The 10390-nt window shown below is 37.3% G+C and overlaps 1 protein-coding gene across 1 annotated transcript in view; it reads left to right on the top strand.

Annotated features, from left to right (window-relative positions):
- The window catches only part of gpt2 (glutamic pyruvate transaminase (alanine aminotransferase) 2), an 11171-nt gene extending 1748 nt beyond the window's left edge, over positions 1 to 9423 (top strand). The window contains exons 2-11 of the mRNA XM_088080901.1: positions 317 to 406; positions 666 to 774; positions 1377 to 1510; positions 2154 to 2397; positions 3386 to 3465; positions 4659 to 4795; positions 5802 to 5976; positions 6874 to 7029; positions 7215 to 7327; positions 8831 to 9423. Coding sequence (XP_087937027.1) covers positions 317 to 406; positions 666 to 774; positions 1377 to 1510; positions 2154 to 2397; positions 3386 to 3465; positions 4659 to 4795; positions 5802 to 5976; positions 6874 to 7029; positions 7215 to 7327; positions 8831 to 8966 — 1374 coding nt within the window. The 3' untranslated portion in view covers positions 8967 to 9423. The remainder of the gene's footprint in view (positions 1 to 316; positions 407 to 665; positions 775 to 1376; positions 1511 to 2153; positions 2398 to 3385; positions 3466 to 4658; positions 4796 to 5801; positions 5977 to 6873; positions 7030 to 7214; positions 7328 to 8830) is intronic.
- The last annotated feature ends 967 nt before the right edge of the window (positions 9424 to 10390 follow it).

Here is a 10390-nt window from a genome sequence, read left to right as displayed (position 1 = left end):
GAGAAATAACAGTCCTGAGGGGGAAGTATGGAAGGCAAAAGGCGTAAATCAGTTAAATCTGCTGTTAGGTTTATTTTCCATTACAGCAGGAATATTCCTCAGTGACCGGGTTCATGTTTAGTCTTCCAGAAGTCGCCAGAAAACTAAAAAAAATCAGAATAAATATTGTTTGTACCTCAAGTCAACACAATTACTAACAATTCAATCAATATTAAGTGAAAAATACCCCAAAAATAATCTTTAAAAAATAAATAAATATGTTTTGCCCCCCACAGTCCCTAAATGATCTCGATGATGTTTTTTCTCGTCTCGGCAGGGAGTCAAACAGTCCTTCACTGAGGTCATCAAAGCCAACATCGGTGACGCTCACGCCATGGGACAGCAGCCAATCACCTTCCTCCGTCAGGTGAGGGCTTGACAGACGTTCATTTAGGAGCCAACCAGCTGTCGTTGTTTTTTTTGTTTTGTTTTTGTTGTTTTTATAGATTGAGTCATTCCCAGAATCGGCCCCGATTCTGCAAAATGATGAACTTAGTTTTTTGTCGACAGGCTTTTTTTTTTTTTTTTTTTACATATGTTTTCATCATTATTTGATAATTTTGTTGAAAATGTGTGAGGATGTAAAATCTTCGTTATTCGTGTGTCTGACGCTCTTCGCCCTGCAGGTCGTTGCTCTGTGTTGTTTCCCAGAGCTGCTCGACAGCCCGGCTTTCCCCGAAGACGCCAAGCAGCGAGCGCAGCGCATCCTGCAGGACTGCGGAGGACAGAGCCTCGGTGAGAGCAGGGAGGCGGGGCCACAGACCCAGGGGCCAAAGTGTAATGACAGCCCCTCCGGGCTTCACAGACAAAATATCTCATATATCTCAAATTAACACACTCTGACCACGATGATGAAAAATGAATTACCAATAATTAAAACAGGATATTAAAAAAACAAACAAAGCAAAAGTAACCAACGTCCGAAAAGTAGTATTTAGAAGTAAAACATATTTTATATCATTATTCTATTTTTTTTCTATTATTATTTATTCTTCTTCTTCTTTTTTTACATATAAATATATATATTTGATATTTTTACTTCTTTAAAATAAATTAGTGAAACATGCACAAGCCAAGACTGGTAACTTCTACATGTCTGATTTATTATTATTATTATTTTATTTATTATTATTATATTTCACTTTGTTTTTATGATTATTTTTATTATTACATTGTATTTTTTCCTATTTTATCTGTGTAAATGATAAAGTATAAACGTCTTCTCATACCAAATGACTGTATTTTGAAAACATAAATAAAGTTGCAAAAACATGATTATAATATATAATGTATATTATATGATAATAATAACCATTGAGCATGTTGTGTGTCTGCAGGCTCGTACAGCGCCAGTCAGGGGGTGGACTGTATCCGTCAGGACATCGCCGACTACATCACGCGCAGAGACGAGGGCGTGCCGTCTGACTGGAACAACATCTACCTCACCACCGGAGCCAGTGACGGCATCATGGTACCACAACACCTTAACATTTAATAAAAATTAAAATACTTCACAGCAGCTGGCTGCTAGTTTTCAGATCCATTTTTAAATTCTTTTATTAGTTTTTAAGTCACCACATGGCGGCAGGCGCACCAGACGGCCTCTCAGATCCTCCAAAAACGCCCCAAAAACAACATCCTGCCGGAGGATCTGAGAGGAGCTTTTAAAGTGAAAGCAGATCTTTTTAAGCTGGCTTTTACGTTTCTTCTCACGATCCAAATTTTATGGTTTTTACTTAATCCATTTTTTACGATCAATAATTGAAGATGAATTTTTGAAGATCAGGTTTTTAAAGTTCCATTTTTTAAGATCAATTTTTAAAGATCCCTTCTTCTTTTTTAAGATCCATTTTTGCTTATTTCTTGTTTTTGTTTCTTTAATCAAACTTTAAAGCATTTTAAAATCTTTGATTTGTTTGAAAGCTGCTATACAAATCAAAATTTGATTGATGATTGATTGACACGTGGAGCACCAAATGTTGTTGATTTCTTTCGGAGACAAACTCGCTTTTGTTGTGTTGAAGAAGTTTAAAAACATCTGCGTCTGGTTGCTGACGCTGTGTGTGTGTCTCGTTTCGGGAAACAGCCTCTGGAAGCGGTTTGTCTTGTTTCAGAGCATCCTGAAGCTGCTGGTTTCGGGTCAGGGCGCCTCCAGGACGGGCGTGATGATTCCCATCCCTCAGTACCCGCTCTACTCTGCAGCCATCTCCGAGTTAGAGGCCGTGCACATTAACTATTACCTGGACGAGGAGAACTGCTGGGCGCTGGATATCGAGGAGCTGCAGCGAGCGTATCTGACCGCCAAACAGCACTGCCAGCCCCGAGTCCTCTGCATCATCAACCCCGGAAACCCCACCGGTACGACAACGGCCACACTTTATCACTTTATCTATTAAAACTTTATATAAAGTGCAAGAGCCATTACTCTAATGTACTGTATTTACTGTGCTTTTAACCCTTTAACGCCCTTTAACTAGTTTCCTTGTGCTGCAGTCAGGCGTCTGAAACTTTGAAGCAGATTAATTTGATTTCTTTTCAAAAATGCGTTTCACAGATTGCAAGAAATTAGTAAGAAAATAACTTTAAAAAAAGTAGTTTAGGATGAAAACAAAATTATCCAAAAATATGGGGAAAAAATATATTTGTTATGATTTGAATTTTATATTTAGAATTGTGTAACAGTGTACATTTTCAGCACTTTTTAAGTCCATTTTGTGTTTGGCTTTCATTTTTTTTCTGCTTATTTTCAGGTGATTTTCTTGTAATTTTTGTGCTAATTTTTGGGCCGTGTCTAGTTAAGGTGCTCATTGCCTGCTCCGCATGTTTTTAAAAGAAATCAAACCAGTTTGGCCTGCTGGACATGCTGGCCTATTTTTACTGTAAAGCACTTACAATATTATTATAATTATTATTTTTATTATTTAGGAAAAAAACATTAAGGAAATGGTGACTTTTTTTATGAAACGAATTAAATAAATTGTTTAAAAATAATAATAATTATTATTATTATTTTTTAAAAAAACATTAAGAAAATGATTAGTTTTCTTATGAAAGGAATTAATATAAAAATAATATAGAAATAAAGAAATAATAATAATTGTATTTTTTTATTATTATTATTGTTATTATTAAAGTAGATTAGAAAAAGAAAGATAACACAACAATTATATGAATTATCAGTTTCAGTCTGCGTTTGCCGCTCTGCTGCTCCGTCTGTGCCCAGAGCAAAGACAGAAAGAGACGCAGCTCCAAAACTTGAGATATTCTTGATAGTGTGACGATGCATCACAGAGAAATGAACGATGAGCGTGAAATGACGTGTGACCTCACCTCGGTGTGTCTCCAGGTCAGGTGCAGAGTAAGAAGTGCATCGAGGAGGTGCTCCACTTCGCCTACGAGGAGAACCTGTTTGTCATGGCTGACGAGGTAACTCCCACCGCCGGCTCACAGTCCACAGAAATCCTCTTTTTTATTATATTTAAAAACTGATGCGCCTTCATTTTAAATGTCAAACCGTCCAGATGTTGTGTTTCTGTGGGACATCGGCTCCGCCACACAGTCTGTGTTCAGAGCGGCAGGAATTCCTGCAGCTCCTGAACGTGTCGCTGATATCCCACTTCTTTTGTCGTTGTACCAGTTTGGCTCTGAAGCCGGTTGCTATGGTGACGGCACAGTTCATACGAGGTGATTGAGGTGCTTAAAGTCCTGAAGTACCTTGAAAATCAAGCATTTTTTTAACTTGGTCCTTGAAAAAGTACTTGAGTATAATTAAGAGGAGAGAATAAGGAGTTTTTTAATGGAAAGTATTCAAGAAATGTTTTAAATTTTTTGTCAGTATAATAATAATAATGATGGATCAGACTTATAAAGCACTTTTCAGAGTCCTCAAAGACGCTTTACATAGGAGATATAACAACAAAAAAACACTAAACTAACAGTAAATTCTTTAATGTAGTTTAATAAATACATTTCAAGTTTTTTTAATGGTTTCTACTGTTTTAGGGCATTTCAAGGATTTTAGGAAATTTCAATTTAAGTTGTTTCTACAAATTTAGGTAATTTTGAGGATTTTAGGACATTTAGAAGGGTTTAAGGACGTTTGTAGGATTTAAGGACATTTCAAGGATTTCAGGATGTTTCTAGGATTTTAGGACATTATGGTTTTAGTTAGGATTTGGTGCAGGGGATCCTCCACTGGCTTCCACTTTGCTAAAAAAGCTCTATTTTGATGTTTTATGCATTCTGGCAGCTTTTGTATAAAAGGACCTTTTGAAACCTATAAAATGCTAAAATTCACAGAACAAGGACAGCAGCACACCATAAAGACAAAAAACGGAAATAAATAAAAAAAATTCAACAGCAAAAGTGTTTTATCACAAATATTCGTGTGAGCAGCGTGAAGCAACAGCAGTTTTCAGCACAGCCTGAATAATTGAAGCTGTTATTAATAATAAGTGCATTTTAGCTGGTAGCATGTGTTTGCCTCATTTTTAATTTGCACAGTTCTCTCGCAACAGATGGTTGTGAAGGAAACAATTTCATCCTTGAAAATGAGTACTTGAGAAGGTGCTTGAAAGTGCTTGAATTTGACATGTCTGTCTGTGTGAACCCTGGACCAGGTTTACCAGGACAACGTGTACTCGTCAGACTGTCAGTTCCACTCCTTCAAGAAGGTGCTGTACGAGATGGGCCCCGAGTACTTCAACAACGTGGAGCTGGCCTCCTTCCACTCCACCTCCAAGGGCTACACTGGAGAGTGAGTGTCCTCTGCACACACACACACGCACGCATGCAGACACACACACACACACACGTACACACACACACACACACACACACACACACACACGCACGCATGCAGACACACACACACACACACACACACGCACGCAGACACACACACACACACGCACACACACTGATCTCATTACAGAGAAAGTACGAGCATTTCAAAGCGTAAAATGTGCTTTTAGTATTTGATTTTGATACAGTAAATTATTCAAAAGTGTGTGAGCTCTTTATTTAAAATCCGCTTTAAACAGAATAAGATATTTGCAGCTGAACTGTTTAGAGTGTTTAATTATAACTTGTTTTTAAAATTGTTTTTAAATACACTTTTATTCTGAATTGCCTCACTGGCCTGGTTTTTTTTGGAAAGAACTTTGGACTGCATTTTTTGTATGAAAAGTGCTGTATATATATTATTATTATTTTAATTATTGTTATTATTATTACTATCATCATTATATTATTTTTATTATTATCATTGTTATTAGTATTTTTTTTATTATTTTTTGATTTAATAATAATAATAATAATAATAATAATTATTATTATTATTATTATTATTATTATTATTATTATTATTATTATATAGCCTCCACTGTTGTTCAGTAATACTCAAGCCTGCATGTTTTTAAATGCAAAGTGATGAAATAAATATTTTGGGTGACTGCAGTTCGTGGTCATAATTATAAACACAAATAAGTTTCGGATGCACACATGAAGACACAACTTAGTGCAGTTTAGTCCAATTTTAGACTTTTTAACGTCGTATAAATGTTTAGGCATAGGCAGTAGAATTTTATTTTTTTATTATTATTATTTTCATTTTTTTTTCTATCTGACGTTGCATTTTGAAATCTAAAAAAAAAAAAAGACAGTATGTCTCTGGCCTTTATTTATTTCTGTAGTTTATTTGAAAAGGACAGTGCAGATAAACGCAGTCTTCTTCTCATCCGATCTGCGCTCGGCTCTTTCAGGTGCGGTTTCCGTGGCGGCTACATGGAGGTGTTGAACATGGATCCCAAAGTGAAGGCCCAGCTGGTCAAACTGCTGTCTGTGCGTCTCTGTCCTCCCGTCCCCGGACAGGCTGCCATGGACGTCATTGTGAACCCCCCCAAAGAGCACGAGCCCTCGCACGCTCAGTTCATCAAGGTGTGTGTGTGTGTGTGTGTGTGTGTGTGTGTGTGTGTGTGTGTGTGTGTGTGTGTGTGTGTCTGTCTGTGTCTTTGTGTGTCTGTGTGTCTGTGTGTCTGTGTCTGTCTGTGTCTGTCTGTGTGTGTGTGTGTGTGTGTGTGTGTGTGTGTCTGTGTCTGTCTGTGTCTTTGTGTGTCTGTGTGTGTGTCTGTGTCTGTCTGTCTGTGTGTGTCTTTGTCTGTGTGTGTCTGTGTGTGTGTGTGTGTGTGTGTGTGTGTGTGTGTCTTTGTCTGTGTGTGTGTGTGTGTGTGTGTGTGTGTGTGTGTGTGTGTCTGTGTCTGTATGTGTGTGTCTGTCTGTGTGTCTTTGTGTGTCTGTCTGTGTGTGTGTCTGTGTCTGTGTGTGTGTGTCTGTGTGTGTCTGTGTGTGTGTGTCTGTCTGTGTGTGTGTGTGTGTGTGTGTGTGTGTGTGTGTGTGTGTGTGTGTGTCTGTGTGTGTGTGTCTGTGTGTGTGTCTGTCTGTGTCTGTGTGTGTGTGTGTGTGTGTGTGTGTGTGTGTCTGTGTGTGTGTCTGTGTGTGTGTATTTCAGGAAATTTCTAGGATTTTTAGACATTTCTAAAATGTTAGGATGTCTCTAGTATTTCAGGACATTTCTGTGATTTTAGGACATCAGGGTCTCAGCTCCCTCTGTCGGCAGCGTGTTGGATCCTCCTCTGGCACTTTTTGATCAATAAGCTGGATTTTGGTGCAGTTTTATCTCACACCTTCTGTACTCTGACCGCACAGAACAGTTCCCAGTGTGTCGTCTGATTTTATTGAGAATTACAAACTGGAGCTCACACTTCACACCTGCTGTGTGAATGTTTCTCTCTGTGACTGTAAAGACGTTTTATGTGTCACGTCGGTGTTTTTTAGGAGAAGAGCTCCGTCCTGGGTGAACTGGCTCACAAAGCCGGACTCACAGAGCAGATCCTGAACTCGGTGCCGGGGATCAAATGTAACCCGGTCCAAGGCGCCATGTACGCCTTCCCTCAGATCTTCATCCCTCCTGGAGCCATCCAGGAAGCTCAGGTGTGTCTCTGCACGCTCTCCTCGCGTTTCCTGATGATCTCTTAAACAGAAATGTGTTGTGATGTGAGAATGATTTAGAGGCAGCGCCGTGTCGGTGCACTACCGGGATTTGTACGCAGGTTCATTATGAACCGAAACGTCTCACAGTGTCTCAGCTAACAGTGAAGGTCTCTGTGTCCCCGCAGTCCCTGTCCATGGCCCCTGACATGCTGTACTGTCTCAAGCTGCTGGAGGAAACTGGAATCTGTGTCGTTCCGGGAAGCGGATTCGGGCAGAGGGAGGGAACGTATCACTTCAGGTCAGACGCCAACACTTCTGCCACCGTCATGATGTTCAGCACTTCAGGTTTTTAACATGATTTCAGATCCTGGTCTAAGATTTGACCTGTTAAGAGTTAATGAATGATCATGAAAAACCTAAAAAAAAAAGTCTGTGTTATTTTACAAGCCTTCATAAAAACACATGATGTGTTCAAGGACTGTCGGAAATTTCAGAATCCAAACATAACAGTCTCTGGCTGTGATAAATGGTCATTTTGGTGATACTTTTTTAAGGAAAAGAAAAAATGCCTTTTTTGTTTTGAAAAATTTCCCTAAAAAATTAAAGAAAAAAAGTGTCTAACTCTTTTTCTTTAAAAATTTCCTTTTTTTTGGTGACGCCTGTTCTACAGTATATTTGTCATGTTCAATGTCTGACAGAAGATAAATATTTAAACCAAAATTAACCTGATGATATCTTCATATCTCACTGAGGATTTAAAGGGAAGCTTTAAGCTCGACAGAAATAGTGATTTGATGTATATCGTGATAAATATCGATATTGACTGATAAAAAAAAAAATATTGTGATAAGACTTTATTAAGTCACAAAAAGTTCTTGGTAAAATGTGAACGAACGCTGTAAATAATTTTATCATTTCATTTTGATTAATTTCTGAAAAGTGAGTGTTGGCAGACTCCAGCTGCTACATGTGGAGAGCAAAATCTTAAACTCTTAATCGTAAAAGTTTTTTTATTGGAAGAACAATGTAAGGAGTACAAATCACAGAGCACCTAAATTTTCACCCTTTTTTCCCTTTTATTTCATGTTTTCTCCGCCTCCCCTCCGTAACAGAAAAACCAAAAACAACCGAAATCACAACAATTCTGACAAAAGCCATGTTGCAGTAACACCAATACTCTTAAACAGACAAGAAAACAGAAACATTCGGATGAAAATGACCACAAAAAAGCAAACAAATGGGAAAAGTGCAAAATAAATCAAACACAATAAATGAATAAATAGATTAACCCTTTAAAACCTGAGCATTTTTTTCAAAACATTAGGAGAAGACAAAATATTATTTAAAATTAGCACATTTAAAAAAAAAAATTAAAATTAGCACAAAAAAGATAAAATAATAAAATATAAAGGAATGACTTGGAAAAAAGTGTTCATAAACAAACACGTACATATTTCCGTGACATGATTTTTAAAATATAAATGTTAGTTTTCTTTTTTTAATATACATCTAAAAATCTCTCCTTTTAAAAAAACAACAGATTTTTCGGTCGTTTTCTTCTCATTTTTTCATAATTTCTTGCGGTTTGCAGGGCATTTTATGCCAAGTTACTGTTTTTTTTGTTCGTTTTTGTAAAGAAACCAGTATATTTTTTCAGATTTCAGAGGTTTTAATGGTTGTAAAAGGCGTCACTGATGACAAAAAAACGTCCCACAACCAGGCTGGGAGCTCAAAGACTCAGTATAATTTAGGACATGTGCTTTTCAGTTTTTCATGTTTTTTTTATGTTGTTTTTTTTTAGGATGACCATCCTGCCGAGCCCAGAGAAGCTGAAAGTCCTGCTCGGGAAGCTGAAGGAGTTCCACCTCCGGTTCCTGGAGGAGTATTCACAGCAGGAAGCTCCGCTCAGCAGAGAAACGTCAAAACACCCAGACTGAAGCTTTAAAAAACGCGCGACGGCGTGTGTGTGACGTTAAAACCGCTTTGAGTTGACTCGTTTTTCAGAAATGTGTGACAGAAATATTGTGCCTTCTCCTCACGCGACGTCTGAAGAGGGAAAGGCTCATTCTGCTCTCCCGTCACGCTCTCGTCGATCTTTGCTCTGTGGCGAACGTCCTCTGAGAGTCTTATATTCACGCATCCGCTCCTCATCTCCACACACACACACACACACACACACACACACACACACACACACAGCCATGCTCAGCTCACACAGCTGACGCTCAGCCAAGGACACATCCGCTTGATTTTAGGCGTATGAGGAGTTTGTGCCTCTTTAAATGCCTCCGTAGAAGTGCAGCTACAGTTTTACAAATGTCATTTTTTTTTGTTTGTTTCTGTATTTAACATTAAAGTGTCTGCTCATATCACAAAATAAATATTTAAACTGTATTTTGTGTCACCTGTCTCCTCATTTTAGATATCTGTTTCTTAGATTTAGACTTTTTTTTCTTTGAAATTTCAAAAAAAATCACCAAAAACTCTTAAAGATAATCCCCCCCTTTTTCTTTCAAAATTGCCAAATATTTTAAAAAAAAAAAAAAGAAAGAAAAAAAGGCAATTTTTGTACTTATTAAAAAATGCACTTTTTTCCTTGAAAAACATTAGTTAGTTTTTTTTCTTTAAACATCGCCAAACATTTTTACAGAAAAAAAAATCAAACCCTTTGGGCCTGCAGGTTTGAACATTAAAGTGTCGGCTCATACCACAAAATAAATATTTAAACTGTATTTTGTGTCAGTGGTCTTTACATTTTAGATATCTGTCTCTTTGATTTCTGCCTCCATCGTGGTGTAGTACAGTACATTTCTTTCTTTAAAATTTGAGAAAATTACAATACTTTTCTTTTAAAATTGTCAGAAACCTTTAAGGAAAAGTGGTCAAAATAAAAAAGCCAAAAAAATAAAGAAAAAAGGCTTTTTTTTTTTAATTGCTGGAAATGTTGTCTTTAAAAAAATAATTTAAAAATTGCCAAACATTATTTATTTATTTATTTATTTTCCATTTTTATGGGCATTTTTACCTTCATTTGCCTGTGCAGGAAAGATGGGAAACATGTGCATTGCAGTGTAGCTGAAAATAGGCTTTTAAAGACATAATGATGCATTGTGTGTGTGTGTGTGTGTGTGTGTGTGTGTGTGTGTGTGTGTGAAATGTTCTGTTTTTTTCTGATAACTTTCACTCCTGTGCTGTTTGCTCATTGGCTCCAATACCTACATCTGGTGTAAATATAAAATAAAATAAAATAAAAATTATCGTGGACTGAGGGTGCATTTTCCCCAGGTCACTGAGGGAGGCTTCAGGAAAAATATTTGCAGCTTTAGGAAAAATAAACAAATAATAAATAAGTAAATAAATG

The sequence above is a fragment of the Plectropomus leopardus genome, chromosome 1 (genome assembly GCF_026936395.1).
Source record: "Plectropomus leopardus strain MGB_pleo_1.0 chromosome 1, ASM2693639v1, whole genome shotgun sequence".
NCBI lineage: Eukaryota > Metazoa > Chordata > Actinopteri > Perciformes > Serranidae > Plectropomus > Plectropomus leopardus.
The sequence above is the reverse complement of the archived record's forward strand: the minus strand, read 5'-3'. Positions and strand labels throughout refer to the sequence as shown.